Source organism: Fistularia commersonii, chromosome 7 (assembly GCF_037954325.1).
Source record: "Fistularia commersonii isolate RoL2024-O1a breed Wild chromosome 7, RoL_Fcom_v1.0, whole genome shotgun sequence".
NCBI lineage: Eukaryota > Metazoa > Chordata > Actinopteri > Syngnathiformes > Fistulariidae > Fistularia > Fistularia commersonii.
Genome location: NC_141290.1, coordinates 17,856,260 through 17,880,814, shown reverse-complemented (window position 1 = coordinate 17,880,814; position 24,555 = coordinate 17,856,260). Strand labels below are relative to the sequence as shown.

General features: G+C 39.3%; 1 protein-coding gene across 1 annotated transcript; it reads left to right on the top strand.

The window, feature by feature from the left end:
- Positions 1-2,601: 2,601 nt before the first annotated feature.
- LOC147232965 (14-3-3 protein beta/alpha-1-like) lies at positions 2,602-23,410 on the top strand. Its single transcript, XM_086150153.1, has 7 exons — positions 2,602-2,755; positions 10,957-11,116; positions 12,286-12,426; positions 17,980-18,103; positions 19,132-19,295; positions 20,300-20,395; positions 21,248-23,410. The coding sequence occupies exons 2-7, from the start codon at positions 10,964-10,966 to the stop codon at positions 21,302-21,304; spliced, it is 735 nt and encodes a 244-aa protein (XP_086006279.1). The 5' UTR covers positions 2,602-2,755; positions 10,957-10,963; the 3' UTR covers positions 21,305-23,410.
- The last annotated feature ends 1,145 nt before the right edge of the window (positions 23,411-24,555 follow it).

Here is a 24,555-nt window from a genome sequence, read left to right as displayed (position 1 = left end):
AAAAAAAGGGCTGAATCCTTAGGAAATATGTGGTATAAAAAATAAATAAGAAACTATATAACAGCAAATGTGCCTATTACACAAATACCAACCTCCTACAAACTGGACAGCTTATAGTTAAAAATTGAATAAAAAATCTTTACAGGACACACGTAGCACTGCACTCAGGTAAAGCTTTTTTTGTCAAGAGCTATTTTTGGACTCTCTTTTTGGACACTTTTCTTCTTGTGTTTCTTCTTGAGTTTCTTCTTGTCTTACTATAGGTTCCCTCATGTGATTCCCCTCCTCATCCCGTCATGTTCTTCACCTGCCAGTGGTTTGGTCATTGTCGGCACATGTCGCTCCCTGGTCCTCATCCAATCAGCTGCCTGCTCACCCTCCCGTCCCCTTCCTCACCTGAATCTCATAGCGGGGTTAAGTGTATTTAACTTCCGCCTGCAGTTTGTGTAACCTCTGTTTGTCCAACTCTCTGTTGCTTGTTCAATTTTGAAGTGTTGCATTTACTAGCTTGTTCACTAGCTTAAGTTATTTCTTTCATGAAAAAAAAAAAAGAACAGGGGAGAATCTCCTCAACTTCCTGTCTGGTAATTCATACATTCTGGTCCCTAAAGTCAAAACACTTAAGAGGAGTGTGACCAAGCTGGACCCAGCAGACGCTGCTACCCTCTGCCAGGTCCTTTGCAGGGCAGTAGTGCTGTACAATGCAGGAGGTTTGAGAGGTTCTCTCAACTTTCAGCATATTTAATCTTGTAGGCCTGATGGACTGAGTGCCCTCCCCCGTCCTGTTGATCTCCTTCATCTTCAGGATTACATCATCTCCCTTGCCACCTGCTGTAAAACCCCAATACCACACCTGGCTGTGCAAACAGGACAAGTTCCTCTCCCTCAGCTGGCCATGTCACTGTATTGACCTTTGCCTCCTGTATTATTGTTCACAGCTACTGGTGAGCATTGCCTCCTGCATGCTCCCAAATCCTTCCAAAAGTACTTCCAGTTCTACCTGTTGGCCTCCGGAGTCACCCAGTCTGCCTCCCCTGGCCTCTGGTCATATGCCATGTGATCAGAGGTCATCAATCTGCCTACCTTCCCCCTCTCTAGTAGCACATGATTTCTCCATGCCTTTTTGGTCTTACCTCCATCTTAATTTTTTTTTGTCTCTCCATTTCCTGGCTCAGTGACATGATTTTTCTTCCTGCCCTGCTTCCCGTATAGGTCTGCAACACCTTTCCAGCTATGTGTTTCACCTGTCAGTACTTTTACTACTCATTACAGACCTGCTTTTTGTGACCTTATCAATCAACCACTAAGCATTATGACTGTTGAGTGGCCCTTATACCAATTCTTGGAGGGGACAACCATAACTGACTGCAGCAACCAAGAGTTATAACTTCTAATATGGGTTCAACATTACAGAGAAATGATCAACCTTACAGTTGGGCAATCATTGATAAAATGTTGTATCAAATTAAATATGACATGAGACACTCAAATATCGGGATTAGAACAATGCAAAACGGGCCTTCTGTGATACTTTGACTTTGACACTTTATATTTTATTCGTATTTCTTATTCTCCCTGCTTCCTACTATTATCTATTATTGTTATGTTTTACTTGAAACTCTGGCACAACAATTTCCTTCAGGATAAATAAAGTTGTTCTTATTCTTATTCTTATTCTTATTATTCTTCTAAAAGTAAATCAAGGCAGGAGATATCTGGCACTCATTAGACACAATGCACACAAAAGTAAATAAAATAGCAGGAAAAATTTGGGACAGATAAAGGAGCGGGAAAGAGAATACCCCCCAACACACACACACTTCTTATATTTACCATAGTGTAGTTTATGTTGATGCTTGTTTTCTGTGTGATTTTGGGGTTGCTAGGAATTATGTGGGTGTGGCTTGGGGTGCATTGAATACTGGGTTTGTTTTTTTACCTGGAATGGAGCGGTAAAAGTTATTTGTATTGCAGGCTTGTGTGGCGTGGCTGTGGCCAACAACAGCTATTCCTCATTAAACAGACATCTTACTGTCACCCGGGTGTTTCCCTGACTAAAATGCAACAATATGCTCCTGATCATGAATCTGTGAATTTGATGTTTGTGTTGTTCTACTTATTCCTTCTACATGTATTCATGTCAATGAATTGTCACAACACTGCCGCCACTTCTGTGCATTAGGCTTTTCAATCTGACTTATTATAATCCTATTTTGATTTACATTAGCTTCCTTCCAGATTTTTTTGCTAATTGCCGCCTTTAAAAAACACATGAAATTCCAATTGGTAAATATTTTATTGAACACACCCCAATGACTACTTGGTGTCCCTGTCCTTAATGCTTTAAATGGTGAGATAGAATCAAAACAGATTAGTATGTCACTGCAACCTGCCCGTTCTGTCCATCCTAATGCCGTCAACGTGGAAAACAACTGCACACATGCGTGCACATACTCAGACAATCACACCGGTAATTTCTAATACAAGCCATTGCTTTAGAAACCTGGCTCACGTCATCCTGACACGGTTGCCATGGTCCTCCTGACGTCAAAGCCCCTCAGAAGATGCTTAGGAAACCCCCTGGCGCGGTCGCTATGGATACTGGCGGGGGGAGGGGTGGGGTTTAGAGGAAGCGGAAGTGTCAGAGCAGGCGGAAGTGGTACTGCCCTGAATACCCTGAGCAGAGAGAGGAGGACGGCTTGATAAACCCCCGTCGTTCAGAGAATAAATTTGGGATCCCTAGTACGCTCCAAATGTGAGTTTACTTCCATCTCACTCGATTTTTTATTATTTTTCGCCGGTTAAGGAGGCTGTTCGGAGGGGAAGATCGGGCCCGGCTGTGGCACTGCCCGCTGCCGCTGCGGCGGAAGGTGCCCATTGTGGTTTGGGGCTGGGTGCGAGGATTTAGGCCGAGACTTGTGGCCGCATAGTCAAAAGATGAAAAATGGGGGTACCCTCCAAATATCTAGCATTGTGATATCGTTTGTTACGTGTGTTCGTCGGTCTTTTTCAACGCGGCTCGTTTTGAGGGCACAGATTTCGGTCGATGCCATGCGCGCTGCGCGGTTACCCGTGCGGGGAGGGAGAAGCCTCGTTTGGCCATTTTGACAGCTTAGTAACGCTGACCGTCGCGGGGGCGAGGCGATACGTTCTATCCGTCAGCGCCTCGATGTACAGGTGATCACGGAGAGAGGTCAAATCCGACTTGCTCCCGTTAACTGGACAACCGACACTTTTGTCCTCTATATTCGCTGAACAAACGGGACGTCGCGCTCGTCGTCTTAGCCTCGCTTCGTCATGGCGTAGTGAAACGATGTCGAAGCTACACACCCTCCTTATGTCTAGGGGAGTCACCCTTCGTACACGATTTCAATGTTAATCAGGGTTATTCGTGGATTGCATTTAACTGGCCTCGGAAACAGAAAACGATTTAGGGCAAATTCTCGATTCGATCGAAAGCTTAAACTCTGCCCATAATATATAGCAAACCAGATTGAACTGGGTCAGTTCCCGTTAGCTAGCAGGCTTACCGTTATAGCCGAAGGCTATACTGTGAGGTTAGCAGTTTAGCATGCTAGGCGGCGGTAATCTATCTCTCCATCTTAACATTCCACAGGGGAATGCGACAAGGAGGGCGTAACTATAGGCCGCTGCTGCGCTTCTTGTGTGAAATGTTCTCAGCCCCCGGCGACGGTTTCGTTGCGCTATACTATAGCGTTTCTTTGTGCCCTTGATACGGCCTGCGGCCGAATGTGGCGTTGACGTTACCCTTTTTGTCGCTCCACAGAAGCCTGTTAACCCGAATAGTCCGCTAGATTGTTGAGTTCAACATTTGCTAATGTCGCCCGTGCTGGTTACGGGCCAAGTTGGATCGATAACCGATGTGTGGGTCCCTGCGGCCGGTAACTAGCGCTACAACAGTAGGATTGAATACCGCAGTAAGCGGCATTTTAGCCTGATGCTAATTTTTTTTAGCTCGAAGATGCTAAATTGATGTTAGCCTACAAGGCAGAGCACGTTCATGAAAATGACAGTAGTGTGTAGATGCCACATGCAGACTTTAGCACGATGTTCTCTATTTCAGTCAATTGAAACGGGAAACCTAGTATTTAAACTGTTTTTGTCGTCATGTCATTTATTTGAGGATCCCTTCCATATGTTATACATTATAGCAAAGTACAAAGAACGGAAATACTAAAATTCTGTATTATACTTTGATAAATACATTATAATATCCTCATCTACTGCCCGTTCGCTAACACGATTCCAGTATGTAATACCTTGCGAATAATTACAAAATATAAAATGGTTACTTAAAATGTTTGAGTAAAATATTTACTCAAAATTGATCACAAATGTTGGCATCAAACTATCCGTGTACAAATGGTGCTCTTAAAATTCCATTTCTTGCATGATAATTAAAGTGTGAAATGAATACAATAATAGCCTAAAGGTATTCAGTTCTGTTCATATTTCCAATGGTTAAGTGCATTCATTTAATATGTATATATCTATATATATATATATAGATATATACATATAAAAGTCAATTTTTACAAACACTAACAAATGAGTGCAGTACCACTTTAAAGGTGAAAATGAAATTAAAGTGCTTTATAATTGTTACTGCACAGCCAAACTGACGCTCATAATTTTTGAAAAGTTAGGATTAGGCAGTGGATGCAAACCCACTTTTAATAAAAATATTTAAAATTTGTGATTTTGTTGATCATATCAAGAGTTGTAAATCATAGGTTATCACTGCAGGTTTCTCTCTTTTTTTTTTTTTTTTTTTTTTTTTTTTTTTACTCAAAATTGACCTTCTGTGCAGTTTGGTATTGTCCTCTGCAGAGACTGTGATTTTTAAAAGTGGTCACACCCTAAGATGTGTAACTAAAACCAATCAGGTATCGTTGATACCGTGCAGTTTTAAATTACACAAAACAGTCATTCCAATGATTAACACAATATATAAAACATGTCTATGGCAAAGTGTAAGAATATAAAATGGCATTAAGTACTGCACCTTTTTTTTTTACACTTGTATATATTTTTCCAGAGATTCTAATTAATAAACTCTAGATGCAAAAATGAATCAATACTGTGGGCTTATACAGTATTTTCTTTTTCTTTTTAAACACATGTAGCAACAGCATATACTCCTAACTACTGTGTAGATGAAACATGGTATCAGTGTGATACACTTCTGGTCACTCTGCAGCCATCACCTTTGCATCTTGTCAAGTATTACTTTATTTTCCTATGAATTAGTGTATTCATAAGGCAATTGATATTTACATCTAACCTGTTGAAATTGCATTCAAAAGTTAAGTACAGGCAATTGTGACCTAGAAGACACTTTTTAAATCTATTATTACTTTGATATGGTGAGGGGGAAAAGTGTAGTCTATTGCAAAGTAATCGTCCCTCCAAAACACACAAAAAACCTATACAGACAGACATACAGATAAAATAAAAAATACAGGGGATAAATGATACAGCAATCATTATCATCTGTGATATATTTTAGATAATTGACTGAAATACCTTGTATTTGAAATTATTTCAAACTGAATAAGTCATTTTTTTTTCCTATCAATTATACAAAGATTAACAGGGAAATAAAAATGAAATATCTTGCAGCAGTTAGGGTTGGACAGAAACCTCCTTCCTCTGCTGATCCCTGCTAATTAATGAACACAAACACCAGAGATCAGTGGGAAGGTTTAAAATCCCATTATCTGACCCCAGAACAAAATATACCACAGCATAATGGACAGCTAGTACAGTGGTTTTTATTCACAAATATTTGATGCGCAGTTAGGATTGGAAGACTTCTGGTAGAGGAAAAACTTACTCTTATATACTGATGGCCCCGAAATGTAGGGATAGCGCCACAGAAAGTAGGCATAACTTTGAACAGTTTCGGATCAAATTGTATTTGTCAATTAATATATCCATAAACATTCATACATGCTGCATGCATTTTTAAGTGTTGGTCACCAAGATGACACTACATATTTTACATTTGTAAAATGTATGTGAAATGGATGCTACATGGTAGTGCTATGATGGGCTTCTGTCTTTTTGTAAAGATTTTATGTTTTAACTATACAAATATGATGATTTCTCAATATGTAATCAAAGTATGTTTATTGAAACTATTGCTGTTTTGGTAGAGATGTGTTTCATTTGTATCACAAGATATCCAAAAATTCTGATATCAAAATCAACTGATTATTTGTGGTGTTTAAATATTTTCATATTAAACCTTATTTCAACAAAATAGTGTTACAAAGTCTAACACTCAGCATCACAGCTTAAGAAAGCATACTGTCTGAAACAAATTTGGAAGATTACATTTTGATTTGTGAACTGCACAACTTGCGAACAACAAAACACTACAGGCTTCATCAATAATAAGTATGTGAATTAAGTGTTTTACATTACCTCTCCTGACATTATTCTCACAACATATTCAATCTCATATCACAGCTGCTATTCAGTTGGATATGTGCATAAAAAAAACTGATGAAATTTGGTTCAAACTATGTGACATTTTGATACTGATTGATCTATTCCATAGCTCTTTGTTTTTCCAGTTCCATTCATTTTATTTTCCATGTATTCATTTCTCACAAAAAAATCACTCAGGCACCAGCTATAAAAAGAAAATGTACATAATTGTGAAATGTAAATTAGATATTTTTTTTCTAGTTGGATGTTAAGGGACTACATCAAATCTGCCCACATTCTGTTTTCATAAAATCCTTCACAGTCCATCTTAGAAAAGCATGATTGAGCAAAGGACATGACCTGAGATACAAACCTCTATTACTGAGAGGAGGTGTATTCAGCAATTAGAAATTTATGGCAGGTCAGTCTTAAAGGGGCACTAAGCTGCTTCTCTCCTCAGAATTAGTCAGTTTCTGACGTCGAACTGTTAGTTTCGAGGTCGTCTTGGCAAAGCGGGGTGTTTCCTTGTCACGATGTAAGTGTGGAGGGCCAGCAGTGAGAGGATCAATGACAAAAAAAGGCGTGTTCCCAAATTAGAGGTTGAGTCAGGTAAGAGCCAAATTAAAACATAAATTTCCATGTTCATAGCTGAGTCCAATCAAGAAAGTCATAAGTGGCAGTGAGACACAACTGCTGCAGGAGCGTCAAAAATAACAAAGAAGTCAGCAGGTGCTTTAGATTTTTTTTTTTATTCGCTGTGCGGATATGTATACCAAAACGTTAAAGCAGTGAAATAGACACAGGTCCTGATATTGTTAATGCCTTATTAAAAGTAGTTTTGCTTGTTAACAAAGACAAAATTCAGTTTTATTAGGAACAACCATCATCCATAGTAAATACCACTTACCATCAACTAAGTCCCACTTGACATCGGGATTAACCAAGTCACATCAATCATGCCATTCAAATGTGGGTTCCAATTAATGGCAGCGTAAACCACTTCACAATTTAATGTGTCTTGGGGATAGACATTATTCTCAAGACATTATGCTCATCTTTTTGTAGCAGTTTGAGAGAAAATCTGGGGTGCAAAATGGATTTGAACCATGAACCCTCTTGCTTTATGACAGAGCAAACCATTGCACCACTTTGTCCAATCTTCAACTTTATTAAAGTTGTTACTATGCATCTAAATGAAAAACATTTGAATGCATACATAATTTGATCTGGTGTTTTCATATGGTAATGTACTGCACAAGGCCTTCGGGAATAAAAGCAGGCAGGGTGATATATATTGATTTGTCCCATTTGCATTGATTTATATAATCGATAAACCAGTTCATTTCTATGTATCATTATATCCTTTGACACGGAAAGTTTCACAGGCAAACACTCAAGGATTGTGTTTTTTAAGAAAATAGTTCAAACTGTAAATTTGCCTTGAAAAATACAAGTTTCTACCAATTTTTCTGAATGTAAAATTCATGGGCTACATGACTGCTCATTATTGCCGCCCTCTGGCAAGTGAGATAAATGTCTACTGAGGGAAAATGTATTTCCCTTACAATGGTCAGTTAATGTATACATTCTTTTTATGTAATCTGTTCCCACTACTCAGTTGGTTGTTTGTAAATGTAAAAACCTTGGATGGGGGGCGGGGGGGAGAGTCCAAGTTTATTTACGTTGAAATGACATAAATATGCAAATGTAGACTGTTAATGCTGGTTAAAGCGCATTGTAGAGAGATTATAGTGTGATGTAGATATAAAGGAGATGGAGGCGAGGCTGTGGCCTACTTAGACCTACAGATTCATCTGGAGAGCGCAAAGCCCTTGGGTGGAATTACTGCAAGCAGCCATTTCACTGGAATTCAAAATTAAAATGTCATTTCTGCTCCCCATATATTTTAATTTTAGGAGGCAGTAAATACATTTGTAATCATTTTGCTCTTGTTGGAGTATCACCAGAACTCAGGCGACTATTACTTAATGTTTTTTTCCTCACTTATGTTTGTTTTTATTTAATGCTATACATCACCTTATGTTGCCTTATATGAAAATAGTTTCTTGGCTTCTTGTTGTGGGGTAATATTGAAACTGCAAGCTAAACCTCTTGTCCTTTGATTACATTTCCCTCAATTTAGATTTGTTTGTTCTTTTTCTTATCCCCTCTTAGTGATTATAACCCAGTTTAAATTTTTTTCTTATTTGATCCTTCACTTTTGCCTCTGTTACATTATTTCCCAGCCCAAGCTGCTTCTCTTTCCAAGATATAATCACGTAATTTTGAAGTATGCTCTGGATGCAGGGGGAAAGCCTAAAATCCATGAGGCCAGTATGACTCAGTGAATTTATTTAGCCATCCTGTTTTGTGAAATGAAGTTCATACGAAATTGCAGTCTTGCTCATCCTGGCTCACACTTCTCTTGTCAAGGCTGCGTCAGGACTTGACGCGACAGCAGCTTTCGATTGTGCAGCGCCTTCATCTTAAAAAAATCAAGCTGCTCATTTAACCATTAACCATTAAGAGGTTTAGATATTTTTCCAAAACTAGTTAGTGTATTTTTGCAATTCAGCCTTATCTCAATAACACCAACAAATCTGTTTTGAGGGTCATGTGGATTTATGTGGATAAAAGTGTTGCCATGATACCTCACAGTAGTATTTATAAAATGACAAGTCTTTGGAGATACCATGTTATGAAGAAGCCTCACACAACAGGATGGATTTATTTAATCCACAGCAAAGTGTCACTTAAAAAAAATTAACATCTTCATGGGTTTTCAAAAATGTAAATGAAAAACATAAATACTATAAAACATGAACATGTAAGTAGTTGTAAAAAATAAAAAATGAGTTTCCCTCAAAACGAAGATAAGTAATCTTGAGAACAGGAACACACCTGATTTCTTATGTAATAGTAGGAACAAAATTCAGTCGTTGTCTGATTAGCTTTTCAGTTCAACCAAACAGCACAAACATTTGATTTTATACTGGAATGGAGGGGGCGGTGCATCATAAAAGTAACTTGTCAAGGTGGATTGAATGGAAGGAAAGGTGTCTAAAACCCATCTCCAGACTTCACATCACTACAGGTCATTTATTGTGTGTCCATGAACATTTTTGTCCATTTGCTGATCTGTCGCATGGGTTTGTCATTATTTGTCCTTTAGTCACAGAATGGGGATCAATGATTTTTCTACCATGCTGCTTCATCCAGTTTAAATCGCAGATTGTAGATCTGTTCGTCATTTTTCCCCATTAAAAAAATTAATTGCAATCTTTTCAACCCATTGGCCCAAAAGTGTCAAAGTACAGATACTTTTACCCAGCCTAGCCACATGATTCTTGCCTTGAGGTCTGTATTGATAGAATATTTACATAGAGATAAAGCAAATAGGTTTTTCCTTAAATTATGTGCCTCTCTAGTGTCGGTTGATTATCCTTCAACAGTGCAGGAATTTTCTACCTTAAAAGTGAGATCCAGAATTCTATAGGAATGGGATAATCTTAATACGTGTTACCTTTTAATCATTACATATTTATGCATGGATCATTTTAGTCTGTGAATCTCTGGCACCTTTTTCAGTGGTTGGAAGTTGAATGTAAACGAGCCCTGTCGTTTTTGGTTTTGGGATCCACTTACAAATAAATTTCCAATGCAATTCACATTTGGTCTTAATAATGATAATGATAACCATTAATAACCAATAATTAGCAAAACAGTCTTATTGTCTATTAAAGGTCAGAAAAGAGTGAGAAGCAGATTAGAATGATGACATCATCAAATCTTCTCAATCCAAAGATATTTAACTAACAGTCATTAAGGGATAAAAGAAACCAGAAAATTGGAATTAGACAGGTCTCTTAAAATATGACTTGCCAGTAAAGAGATGGTGTGTAGAATTAGTGCACAAATATTCTCAACAGTTTTCCCTTTCTGCATCTCTATCTAATAGATATATCAGCCATTTTTAAGAAATAGAAAGCACTAATCCACATTTTTTGAATATTTTAAACAGCTATGTTCTTGTTTCAGCTTCAAGAAGGGCTGAATATAGGACAGCATAGATTGAAGCAAACACAAACTGTATTTGGAAAGAGCGAACATTGGTTTTGGCCCAAAGCATCCACATCCAACTTTAGTTTGCCACTGTTTTCACTGGTTGATCTCACACTTAACTAATTAACTTTTCTCAAACATATTCAATGTTTGTGCTCATACTAAAACCGAATTTCTGAATTTATTTGACCCAAATAAAGCATCCTGTGACTGAGCCGTTTTAATAACGGTGGCATTAACAGACCACAAGAAAACTGTGCCATACCCGTCTGTCTTAAGTTGTCTTTAACAATTACCCATCCTCATTCTTTCTTTACTTATTCATATTATACACCATATTTTTCCATGTGGTGGAGGCTTGGAGGGAAGAACTTTCAAATGCTCACACCCTAAATTCTAACCAGGTGTTCTTCCTCCCTTCCCTTCTTCTTTCTGCAGCCTTAAGATGGATAAGAGTGACCTGGTGCAGAAAGCCAAGCTGGCAGAGCAGGCTGAGCGCTATGACGACATGGCGTCTGCCATGAAGGCCGTGACGGAGCAGGGTGTGGAGCTGAGCAACGAGGAGCGCAACCTGCTCTCTGTCGCCTACAAGAATGTGGTATGGTCTCCTTCTGATGCAAAAAAAAAAAAAAGTTTTTGTTCTCCTGTTTGATTATGTTAAGGGTTTTACATGCAAACCAATAAAAATTCATCTGTTTTCCAATGGTGAGAAGATGTTTATAGAGCTAATCAATGAAAATTTTCTAGACTTATTTGTTTCACAGGTCCCAAAATGAAGGCGAAAAACAATTAGATGAGAAATGTGCTGCATTTCTTAACCTGCCTGACCATATTGAAACCCCCGGTATATAATACATACATTGTTTTTTTCTTTGCTCTGAAGCACTTGTTATATAAAAGGACATTTTAACCCATTAGTGTTCCACTGCTACTCACAGCCTCACCCTTATATGACTGTGTGATGACATTAAGGAAGTTTTCCTCTGAGTGTATGCTTGTCAAATATATTATCAAACATTTCCCCTTTCCCTCATGGGACCCTTGATCCTAATGATTATATTGACCGCTTGAGTTCTCCTCACATTGTTCTCTGTTCATTGATCATTTGCAACAAATTATTTTTGACTTATTTTCATGAAAATCTGAAAAAATCAAATGAAAAATACACTGAATGAACACAAATTGACAAGATGACTGCCTTATTTTGTTCTCATTTTCTTTGACTTGTGGTCCTCAGATATTTATGCCTGTGAGCGACAGCATGTCAATAGTTTTTCTAACAGTAAAAATGGAATCATTCTTTTTCAAATGTTGGAAAAATATAAAAACTGCAGTTTGATGTGGCTGGTAAGGAGAATTAAAACTAATATCTGTCAAGCTATGATGCTCATTATTACGAAGTACCCTTTGAAGACGATGGGACCCATTGACTTTTCCCCACCATGCACCTTAACTGGATCACTTGGGACACTGACAGCAGCTGTGGGGATGATCACTAGAGTGAAAATAAATGTTTTGATTCTTTACAGTGTAGCAAATTAAGTAAAATAATTCCATTGTCCCCATTTGAGGATATTTTCTTATTTTGGGAACATGCTTAGCGGTTAAATACAATGTAAAACACATAATGGTTCCAGTTTCAGAGGGTTAACTGATATTTAGTGCATTTTGTAAGCAAAGTTATTTTCCCAACAAATAAACTGTAATGAGATCTTAAATGGCATTTATGGGGGGGAGACGGTGATGTATTTGCCATTTGTTTGCCAGGTGGGGGCCCGTCGTTCGTCCTGGCGCGTCATCTCTAGCATCGAGCAGAAGACGGAGGGCAACGAGAAGAAGCAGCAGATGGCCCGTGATTACCGCGTGAAGATCGAGTCTGAACTCCAAGAAATCTGCCACGATGTGCTGGTACGACAGGGAAGAGGAAGGGGGCTGTGAAGATGATGGGAGATGGCTTGCGATAGGGAGCAGTGAGGATGGGGGTGGTGGGGGGAGTCTTTGGAAGACATAATAGCTGAAGAGAAGCCGACTGCTGAAAGGCTAACAGTCACATGGTGTTACTTGTGGTGACAAGGATGATGAGGCTACCAGGAGCCACAAGCAGCTGCTGACTTACTGAACAAAGCATTGATTTTTCCCTCAGATTTTCACCTTGCCGCCACATTCGGTGCGTCCTGGATTCATGTGTTTCTGTAGTTAGTGAGTGCAGTGGCAGAGTGAGTGATGGGATAAGGGGAAACCAAAAGTCATCAAGCCTTCTGTTGTGTTTGTGGGCTGAATAATTAACGAAGACATGGGGGGTTTACAGCAATAAGGTTACTATACGGCTTGTCATTGTGCATAAGCAGGCCAGTAATAAACCATTGTTAGTATCAGATAAGTGTGCACTTTGGTTTGGATAGGTGTTGGTGCCCAGTCAGATGATATCAGATCCTGAAAATTCAGGTTGTTTTAAAAAAAAAAAAAAAAGGTAGTAAATGCGCATAGGATGTTAAATATCGGGAGGCAGGATCTATAGCTTTAGAAACAGGTTTATATGTAATGTTTTTCACCTGAAGTATTAAACAAGGCCAGGGCTATGTGTCATGTAAAATTACATTATGTGGAGTGTATTTTTCGCTTTCTCTGCTCGTATTAGATCCCAAAATTCCGAGAAATGCTCCTAAGTCTAAAGAAATTATGAAAATTACCAAGAGGTAAGTATTCAAATCATCTTTTGCTGTTGATTTTTTTTCCCCGTGCTAGATCCGTAAGGTACTTTGGTAGAATGTGTTTTAAAGGAAGCAGTTACTTAAGAGCTTTTTACTGAAAAGCACTGGGTTAGGGAACAGCAACACTACCTCCATGATACCAAAATTATGTAAGTAAACTCTTAATGTCTGTTGTTACAAGCAAACAATAGTCAGTTCCTTTTGTGGAAGTCCTCTAAAGGTTATATATATTTTAAAGTATATTTTTAACACAGAAGCCCAGCACACACAAGAAAGATCTGTGGATTTTCACCTTCCTGACTGAATCATGCATTCCTTTGACCATAATACACAAGGTTGCCACAGAAACATGAGAACAGGTTACTAGCAGCCAGAGGTTAAAAAAGATCCACTCAGATCACCTGCTCATCTGTTCTTTCACAACTGTCAGGGCTGTTGTCCCTCCATCCCTGCCCAGTGTCCACACTCCTTTCTGTGAGCATCACTCTCTATGCGCCTGGGGCTTGTGGGTATTGGAGTCTCCCGTCTTTTAAAGGGGGTTGTAATGGAAAATACACAATGCCGCAAGAGGGAACTGCACTTAGGACACAGTTGATTAACGTCATGTGTGACTTTATCATTTAAACAAATGTAGTTTAACATAATATGGTTAAAAGAGGAATAAATAGTCTGAAGGATTAAAAATAGTTTAGGGATTTAATCTAATTGTAGTCCTTACAAACATCGCTGCCATGTCCCGACTGTGTTAAAATCAGAGGTCATCCAAGGTCAAAGAAGACCTAAAAAGAAGCATTCAGCGCCTGAGCAGACTTCTAATATTATCTTGAAGGTCAAATGGCGGAAGCGTCTGCAGTAATGTGGTGCTGGAGGAATGAGGGAAGTAAGAGGACGGGGTGGAGACATGCCATCCTTAAAGCAGCAGGAGGCGCAGAGACACTTTGGTGAATCCACAGTGAAAAGAAACCATGTGACCTTGAGGGAGTTGGTGAAACAATCCCTGGTATTAGGTTGTCTTAATTTCGAGATGTGATCGCAGGAAAAAAAAAGCGGGTATATTAAAGGCGGTGGCTCGATATGCTGTTTTGGCAGGACAGTTCCTCCGTAGTAGTTCTATTTGAAAAGGTGACAAAACGGATGTAACTGGGCCAGAACAGGGTGCATCCTAATGCTATGCTCTTGCAGGAAGATGCAGCTGCTGCTGCATTTTTTTGTGTGTCCGGATGGTGAAAAAACTACAGTTTCCTGTTTCTGTATGGCGAGAAAGAAGCACTCTTCAAATTGTCCACATTTCAGATTTTGTATATTCAATTTTTATTTTTTTAGGATCAAGTTTTAGAATTCCTGTCAAGAGCACCTAAGTAGTAGTATTTGATAGTATTTAGAATGTAGTTACAGGTTCAAACAATGTCCTTATAAGGGCTTAAAACCTGTAAAATAGATATGTTTTAAAATATTTGTGACAAAATCAGGGAATTGTTAGTTGCGCTGGTGACTGCACATTTGCACTAGACATACAGTTAAAATATCCCTTTTCCAACTGTTTGTGCTTGTTTGACAAGATGTTTTCAAGGAATATTCTGTGGGGGGGGTTTGTTTTTAGCATGCAAATAAATGTTGATTGTTATGCCCTGAATATACTGCATACATGAAAGATGCATGGCAACTATAACACACCTTATATGTTAAGAGCAAAAATGAAACAACATTTTAACTAAATCACTGGTTAGTACAATTAAAAAAAAAAAAAAAAAAACAAGGTAATGGAATTTATAGAATGTTCGAAATGCAGCATGAGGGCTGGTGTGTGCGTGCATGTGCAAAGTCAGCAGACGTGAAAGGCAAGCTCTGGGTTCAGGAGCAGGATTTCATCACCCCTCTTTTTTTTTTTTTTTTCTTTGAGTGGTTTGTGGAAACTTGCAGAAACTTTTATTACTCTGAGAGTTGAATCCACTGGAGGAAAATTACCTTTCACCTCACCAGTTTGCAGTGGGAAAAAAGCTAATTTTTATCTATTCAGTTGTTAATTAGATCGATCCATTCCTCTTTCCTCCATTTTATGACGCAGTTCCTGTATTTAGTCTATTTCTGGACACAGCAGATAGTTGTGGTGGATACTCAGTTTGTAAATCTTGAGAACCAGCATGTTTATACATGATTTAAATAGGTGTAATTTTTATATCAATGTGAGCTATGATGCCATTTGATTTTAGCCAAGAGCTCCTAATAGGTAATATTACATCCATAGTGATTATTGACTATACAGGTGAGTTATTGATTTAGATCATTGTACGTCAGAAGCCTAGGTTTTCTCCAGAGTCCAGACAATGCTGCTGCAGTTTATGATTTATTTGGTCATTGAGCAAAATTTTATCAAGTAATTCATAGTTGACCAATGTGTTTCCAAGGACACTGAAGGTCTGAACATGTAAACAAAACACACGCTAAAAGGCTGCATGAGGTTGTGGTTCTTTTAACGAAGCACAAGTTCAACTTTGTTCCATCCACCATGGTGCATTAGTACCCCTTGAGGAAAATCGTACAGCCTGTACTTTTAAGCTGTAAATTGTAAACAACAAACAGAGGAGCTAGTGTCTACCGTTGCGTAGATTTACTGATGGCCGCCTCAGAATAAGCCACACCGACCATCAGACTGATGTTACAGCGGCTTTAGGATTCCAAATCATAAATCATTGAAAAGCTGTCAGCAAAATGTTGAGTGTCTTGTTCCTGCGCTTCATGTCCCTTTTTTTTTTTTTTCTCCCCTGCCGGCAGTGCATTTTATCCAAAACACCACTAGCACCTTTCTTGAAAGAAAAAAACTATCTTTTAACAACACGCTTGAACATCTGAGCAAGGAATAACCATTTTAGAAAAGAGAACAGCTTCAAGCTCTCCCACACAAGAAGCGTTCTGTTGCAGTTTTGTCTCGTTTAAGTCTTTGGCTTTCAGATACTTGTTTTTTTTTTTTTTTTTTTTTGAGGGGGGCCTACAAAATGTCAACATGTTTACCAATTTCAAGCAGAAAATCACCTTAATGTACCTCAATGTTTCTTTTTGCTATTGTGCATAGGGTTATTGAATTGGAAGTTAAATTACCTAGTACTCAGATCCTGAACTGAAAATTATCCCAAAAATTAAAAAAAAATACATGTTTAACATTAAATCTCCTGAATACCGCATTTAGAAATTAATAATAATTTGATTATTAAATGATAATTTGATATTCAGTTTACTATTTGATTAATAATTGAAATTACCCAAATATTGGGGAGGTACTTAACAGTAAAAAGAAATTTAAACTTGACACACAAAAAATTATTTTGTCGAGTTTTTTTTTTTGTTTTCATGTCATACGCCGCTTTCATCAGGAGACATTTAACAGTTTCACGGCTTGTATGTCTTGATTCTTTTGGAAAATACAGACTACAGTATCGGAATTAAATTATAGTATACATTTCATTAAGCTGCCCTGTCAATTCTTATTTTCTGTCATCTAAACTGAACTGTTTCCGCCTCTTCCGGTTTGAGTAAAACAAGGTGAACAAGCTGTTTTGCTTTTCATAAGCTCATTTTTATTGCTCTCTCCCAACCTAATCTGCTGCTTTGTTTGTTAGCCACACCATTCATTTTCAACTGATGACTCTGTAGTTAATCTTAATCTGGTGATTCCAGCCGGGCTCGGTGACTACAGGCCCGGCCACCGGAGTCACCGCCTTTTAAAAAACAGCTCTCTTTGTGGTGGAGTGGTCCACATGTAACCACTGAAACAAAGCCCGGCTCAGAGAGGAGACACTCCGGGGGTTAAAGTTATCCTGATCACATGACCTCTTGAGAGCGATCAGATGAGGGCAGAGTCGGGGGTTGGAACAAAAAAAGACACTCATGCATCCCCTTCATAAAACTGATAGTGAGTGGAATTTATTATTAACGTGTCGTCGTCGTCCCCCTCAAATTAACAAAAATATACCCAAGACCAGCTTCCAGGAAAATTGGTTATTTGGTAGTTCATCTGTTTTCTTTTTCTTACTTCCCTATTTGAATTTAGTCTTGAAATTTTTAGGAATTCAGTCTAAAATGGTGCAACTTTTTTTTGCTGTGCTGTAATTAACTACAACTAAAATCTCAATACTTCTGAATAATTCAGACTGAAGAAGGAGACCAAACCTTAGCTCATAAACATTACTTTGCAACAACTCAGATTTTATCACCGCAGCAACAGCGCCCAAAAGAGCCGATCTTAACACGATGCTCTGCTGTGGTTTCTGCTGTGATTTTGTCTGAACAAGGGATCCAATGAAAACCCGGGAACACGGAATATCTCAGGTTGTGACTTCTGCCGACTCTGTTTAGAATGAAACCAGTGTATTTAAATACATTATCTATGTCAATGCTAAATTTAGGAAAATAAAGATGAAATTGACAGTGAGACTAATGGGGGAAAAGACAGAACCGTCTATAAAACATAATAATTCTACAACACTTCTTTATCGGTGCCTAAAATAAAACAAATATTTCAAGAGAAGAAATTGTTTCTACCCTGCCAAGAATTTAAAAACATAGCTGAATATTAGGGGAAATAAAAGTGAACTACAGCTGTATGCAATATCATGTTTGTACTGCTGTATAGTATCAGAAGCACATCTAGATAATGTTTAATTTTTTCAAGCTGTTTGCACTGTTTTCCTTTTTTTTTTCTAATCTCATCCATTCTGGTCTTTTTACAAGCCGTTCTGCTTCTTTTCTGTTTCAGAATCTGCTCGACAAATTCCTCATTCCCAACGCATCTCAGGCGGAGAGCAAGGTGTTCTACCTCAAAATGAAAGGAGACTACTTCAGATACCTGTCAGAGGTGGCTTCCGGGGACTCGAAGAAGGGTGAGCCACCCCCACATTTTTTTATTTATGTATATGTGTATGTATGGATGTATATGTTTAGCTTTATTTTACTTTGGTTTGGCAAGTTTACACTCGTACCCCCAAAGCGAGAAGGGTTCCTCTTTCAATTCTTCTCTATCAGCTGGTTTGCTTAAGAGTGTATTTGTCAGAAAGTGTGCTTTAGAGAGTGATTGTTTAGGAGTCCCTATTGATTTGTGGCTACATTTTGTGTTTTTCTTAGTTGTTTTCATTATTTATTTATATTTAATTATTATTTATTTTTCCTAAGACAAAATTTAGGTGCCGGTCTTCTTGGGCCTCCGACTCAATGTGACCCTACTGTCCGGCTCAAAGCAAACTTCTTCACGAGAAAGACCTTTGCTCACAAGGCCACTTGACAAATAATATCTGAGCTGTGAACTCGGGCTGCAAATGTTTATTCTCGTTCAAGAAATGATGGAATCCAGAAGAAAATCTTTCCCTTTTGGTTTTATTACAAATTTAATTATGCGCTTGCCTTTGAACAGTCGTGTCACTGTTTGCTTTTTAATTAAAAGCAAAAGCGCAGCAGAAAGGAAAAACTTCTAGTGCAGGCAGTCAAAAACACAGCCACGTTAAAATAAGCTTTAAAGGAAAATTGTATGTGTGATGCTGCAACGTTCCCCACGTGGATGGTCCAATTGTCACTTTTGACTAAATAAGGCTACAGTAATGTCTTTTCTGCCCTGGTTTCTGGTCGTTTCTCTTCACAAAGATAAACTTGCCTCCCACATTTAGCACCATAAACAGTCATCTGACTGTAAGTCATATATTTGTATAATTTCCCAAACATTTGGCATGAAATGAGCAGATAAATTGTTTGACACATAAAGATACAATTAACATTATTTGAAAGTTTAGATAATGTCTCTCTGATTCAGAATCTGAATCAGTTATTCACGTTTATTCCTCATCACCAAGTCGACGGAATTTAGGTCCGCTGTCCACCATGGGAATGTATGACAAGATATGTGCACTTGTGTTTCCAGACACGGTGGAGAACTCTCAGCAGGCCTACCAGCAGGCCTTTGACATCAGCAAGAAGGACATGCAGCCCACACACCCCATCCGGCTCGGCCTGGCCCTCAACTTCTCCGTCTTCTACTACGAAATCCTCAACTCCCCAGAGCAGGCCTGCTCTCTGGCCAAGCAGGTGGGTGAACACGAACTCCCATAGGCGCTTCTCTTCCGGCCGAGAGCCTCAAAACATCACAAAGGAGGAAGAGACGGATATCCACGGAGACCCCTGGCATGTTCAGCTGCCCCAGCTGCATTTCCACTGTTTAAAAAAAAAAGAAAAGAAAAAAAAGTCTCTTAGACAACACCGGAGTCCAGTCCTTATATCACCACCTGGGTTTGTATTGGGTTTGTTTTTTTGTTTGTTTTTTTTTAAAGACAAGATGGCTGCCACTTCTGAAATAATTTAAAGAACCCGTAGGTTGTTCAATCGAATATTCCTTCACCCTGACTGGCTATTGGTCCAGGCAGTTGTGTTCCTGGTGTGTAATTGTGTGAAGACCAGGAGAAAATGTAACATCGGGCAGATTGTTCTGGTAGATCGGTCCCCTTTTGTTTTAGAGGCATTAAGCCGAATGTTAGCCGCATCCATGTCGTAGCGCCTGAACCACAAAACCCACAGCCCCATCATTTTTATAACGTCAAGAAAAGCTGCAGTTCCCCCTTCGATCAGACCCTGAATCTCCATCCAATCAATAATATTCCTGACTTCTATATTTTGAATTGATCTGTCTCAAACTATGACACATAGGGTGTCAAACGTGCAGTTCCAGAAAATTAGCTGTCCCGCTCGTCAGCGGTTTGTGCTGGAAAATGCCCAAATAAGTCTGAGATAAAGCTGGGCCTCGTGATCACTACTTTCATGATAATACCAACAATTTTACCAGTCCCATCTGCTTTTTCTCATCAGATGAAAAATGTATCTGAGCATGGAATATCCTGCCCAAGCGAGTCGCTCTTTCCTCCCCTGGGGCTTATTCTCAAATGGACACAGCATTCCTCTTTTAGGTCTGATTAAATACCAACGCTGTCTTAAAAAGTGGCCGCAGCTTCCAGATGTCAGCCTGACGACACAAACCAAGACGACGGCAGGTGTGTTTTTACTTTTGTGTCAGACTGACTGTGTCAAAACGGTTGCAGGCTTTCGACGAGGCGATCGCCGAGCTCGACACCTTGAACGAGGACTCGTACAAAGACAGCACGCTGATCATGCAGCTACTAAGGGACAACCTCACTGTGAGTATCAGTAACTCCCAACGTTTCCATGACTGTCAGTGTGCAGACCATCCAGGCTTTCTTTGCTGTAGAAATGCAATGTTTCCAAATGTTGCCTTGGTGACGATACGTCCTATTTTTGCTCTCTAAACACCATGTTTTGTAATACTTATTGATAGGGGTTGCTTTAAATTCATGTACTATATGCATTAAGCTTTCAACATTGTGATATAGACTGATGACTGGGTGGTTGTCAACGCTGCATTTAAATACTGCTACGGGATAATTGAAAGGTGGCGCTGTAAAATATACTGCTCAAAAAAATAAAGGGAACACTTGAACAACACAATGTAACTCCAAGTCAATCACACTTCTGTGAAATCATAGTGTCCACTCAGGAAGCAACACAGATTCATTTTGACTTGTTTTAAGGACATTACATCAAAGTTGGATCAGCCTGGAGTTTGTTAGTACACTTTAATTTTGAGTGTGATTCCTAATCCAGACCTCCATGGGTTGATACAATTGATTTCCATTGATCATTTTTGTGTGATTTTGTTGTCAGCACATTCAACTGTGTAAAGAGCAAAGTATTTCATAAGAATATTTCATTCATTTAGATCTAGGATGTGTTTTTTAAGTGTTCCCTCTATGTTTTTTGAGCAGTGTATTTTAGCAACCTGCTACACTCAATGTAAGTGTAACAGACGCCAAAGGTCTTGGATCAAGTACTGAATTAATCTGTACGCAAACATTTCGGCCAACGACACCGCTTAGTCCGGTTCCATCGGCTGACCAGTATTTTCCCTGCATGAGGATGTAGCGAATGGAGTTCCCGGTTGTTGACATGCTCATATCCTCTCTGTCCCGCAGCTGTGGACATCAGAAAACCAGGGAGACGAGGGCGAAGCCGTCGAGGGAGAGAACTAGAGGGCACTTCACTGTTAACCCATCCCCACTCTCTTCTTCCTATTTCTTCCTCGCTCTCCTCTTCTTCCTCTCTTCGTACACATAAACAGCCTGTTCATTCCCTTCTCCCACCTTTTTCAAGCCCCGCCTCCCAACTTCCCTTCTGTATAACCAGCGGCATGAATCGCACCTGACCTTTGCAGACAGATAGAGACCTCGGAGGGCACAAACAAAGAGAAACCTCCCTTTCCCTCCCCACTATTCTCCTCCCCACTCTACATGGTCATGGCACTCCAAGGCCCTGCCCGGCCAACTAAAGACCCCCCCCACCCCCCCTGCTCTACTTCGCAGCTCACAGGGTTGGTGTTTACCCAACTTCACTAAATTGATTTGTCTTTTAAAGTCCCCCTCCCTTTATATCCTCCCTTCTTCGCTCGCTCCTCTACCTTCACCCCTTCATAACATTTCAGTTTGTCCTCTCACCCCCCCTCCCCCCCTCCCACACCCCTAGTGAGTCAATGCATTTATCTAGTGTCCATCCCTTTTTTGGCTTTTATTAGTGTAACTGGCAAATGGCTGGTTTGATTCCACTTTAAACAAAACATAAACAAAACAAAAAGGTATTAAACTGTCCGTTTATTTTGAAACAAACACTGTGATGCTCAGTCTTTCCTCCGCCTCACCACCAGATGTCACTCTCCTCATGGGGGGGGCAACAAAAAAAAAAAAGAGAAAGAAATCACACATGAAAAACAAAATCGGGAAAGGAGGGTTGTGTTGTTTCCGAAGCAGCAGTGCTCTCCTGCTGAGGTTTATACAGAAGGGTCCTCATACAAGGCTATATTGTGACACTGACACATCCGAAAACAAAGCATCGTAGCTGCCATCGCAAAAAAGAAAAAAAAAAACACGGTTTTTACTTTCCTCCCTAAAACACGCGAGTCAAATCCAGAGGGACCCCAGGGTTCATTTCACCTGCATATTTGAAACTAAAAGGCAAAGTTTATAACCAAACCAAGTTTTAAAAATCATACATTCCATCTTGTCGTCCCCCGGCGAAGTGCTGCTGTCCCTCTACTGCCTCGTCCCCTCTTTTTTTTTTTTTTTTGCTTTCTATATATACATATATATATGTATATATATGTATGTATGTATATGTATATATATATATATACATATACACACGTGTGTGTGTGTGTATATATATAAATATACTTTTTTTTGTCCTCCCTTTTCTCGTCCTGTGTCTTTTTACAAATCAAACTCGCACCTTTCTTTTCCGTTTTCTTTCTCTTTTTCTTTGAAAACTGTACAATTGTAAACATTTTTAGAGCTTAACTGTAAATGTGTCTTTTTGGGAAAACAAAATAATAAAAAAAAAATAGTTTGTTGATGTTGTTCGTTAAAAAACCCCTGCTTGCAAAGAAGCCGTTACAGTCAGCTGCTTGTTTGTGCACTTTTGACCACATCGGTTTTGTTTTAGTTTTTCTTTTTGTTTTGTTTTTTTTTTTTTTGTTTGTTTTTTTTGTGGGGGGTGCTTTGGTCACATGATCCCGAGACATCCAAAAGTCTCCACTTAGCAATGCGACCCACAAATCAGAACACATCTTCATATAAAACCTAGATTGAGTTTCCCGAGCCTTAAGTCACCCGACCTGCTGCTATCATGAAGTACTGCAGGCCAGGTAGTAGTACTTCGATGTCCCAGCGACGAATGGTCTACAAATAGACCTTTTCCACATTAATTTTACCGTTTTTCAATTGAACCAACCAGATCTGTGTCATTTGGACTGGATGGACACCTTGTGAGTGATTGGTAATCAACATCATTGGGGAGAGGTCAGACCCACAGGGGGGGGAAAAAAGGCCAGCGTCAAGAACAAACTACCAAAAGGCATATCATAGCTGACGTCAGTCCAAAATATACCTGTTCTGTCTTTCCACCAGAACCTTTCCCCTGAAAATTCAATCCTTAGGGAGGTTTCTTGGGTTGCTCCCTGTTTGTGATGGTCTTGTGCTGCTCATCTGTTCTTTCTTCCTGCTGCATGCGTCCCTTTTGAGATGCTGGATTAAATGAGAAACCTTTAGTTTTGGTATTCTCCACATTAAAATTCACAATCCAAGAAACATTGATTCGCCCTGGTCATGATTTATCTCTGGGGACGGATGCAAATTCCTGACATGTAACCTCCTTGTCCTGTACCCATCAGTGTCTCGACTTGAGACGCACAAATAGAGTTTAGAGACGCCTTTGTTTCACAGTTTACACTCACTTTACGGTTTTGAACCACTACGGCGGCTGGATTTCCCTCCGTGGGATCTCAGTCATTTGTTCCTCGGATTCTGTTTCCCCGCACGCATCCCTGAGTCGCTAAAACTTGATTGGTCGATATAGCATTGATTACAAAACAGTGACGCCTATGCCTCATCGTCAATAGTGCATGTCATTATTAACCCGGGTACCCACGTCATTTATCCCACTGCCTTATATCCGTCAGGTTTACAGCCATCAGATTTAAATGTTTAAAAAACACCGCAATGATATGACTCTTAACTGATTATGATTTCGAGAGCCACAGCAGGTTCAAGCGCTGGGGACAAATCTCCAAGCCGCTGATCAGCCAATCATCTGTCTGTGGCTGTAAAAGTGTGGTATTACATCACAACCCAAGTACGTTTAGCGAAGTCGAGGCAGACGGATCACTTCTCTCACCGGTTGTTTTTAACAATAGTCCTGATTTAACTTGACTCGACCCAGGAGACAGATCTTTATTTCTTCAAAGTCAAAAACAGTTGGCTAAAAATGGATAATTTGCTGGTTTTATCCACCACTCAGTGTCACAATAACCTTGTCATCTGCCATCTTGACATTCCACTCTGTAGGTGTAGAAAAGACATGTGTCTCAATGTTTTTCCTTTTTATTTCCCCTTTTTTTGCTGGGTATAAAAGTTTTCATGCACTGAAGTTTAAAAGAATTAAAAAAAAAAAAATCTCGCCCCGCCGCTCTTTTCTCATTAGCTGATCAAAAAAGGCAGTGATTCTACGCTTTCTAAATGAAAAACTGATCCCATGCAGTAGTGAATGTGGCACCGAGCCTGTCTGTATATCTGGTATTTGGGGGGGGGCGTTTTGTTTTTACTGACCAGTATTCTGCTTAGAATAAAATAATCCAAAAAAAAACAAAAAAAGTTTGCTTCTGTGACGGTTTTATTGCTTAGCGCGCACGTGGTTGTGAAAATTTTAGACTTTAGCTTAAAGACACCGATTAAAA

Bases quoted from the DNA above. Each gene is read 5' to 3' on its own strand.
- LOC147232965 (XM_086150153.1), top strand. From the start codon at position 10,964: ATGGATAAGAGTGACCTGGTGCAGAAAGCCAAGCTGGCAGAGCAGGCT. The intron at 12,427-17,979 runs GTACGACAGGGA...TTTCTGTTTCAG, and splicing joins AAATCTGCCACGATGTGCTG to AATCTGCTCGACAAATTCCT. The intron at 20,396-21,247 runs GTGAGTATCAGT...TCTGTCCCGCAG, and splicing joins TACTAAGGGACAACCTCACT to CTGTGGACATCAGAAAACCA.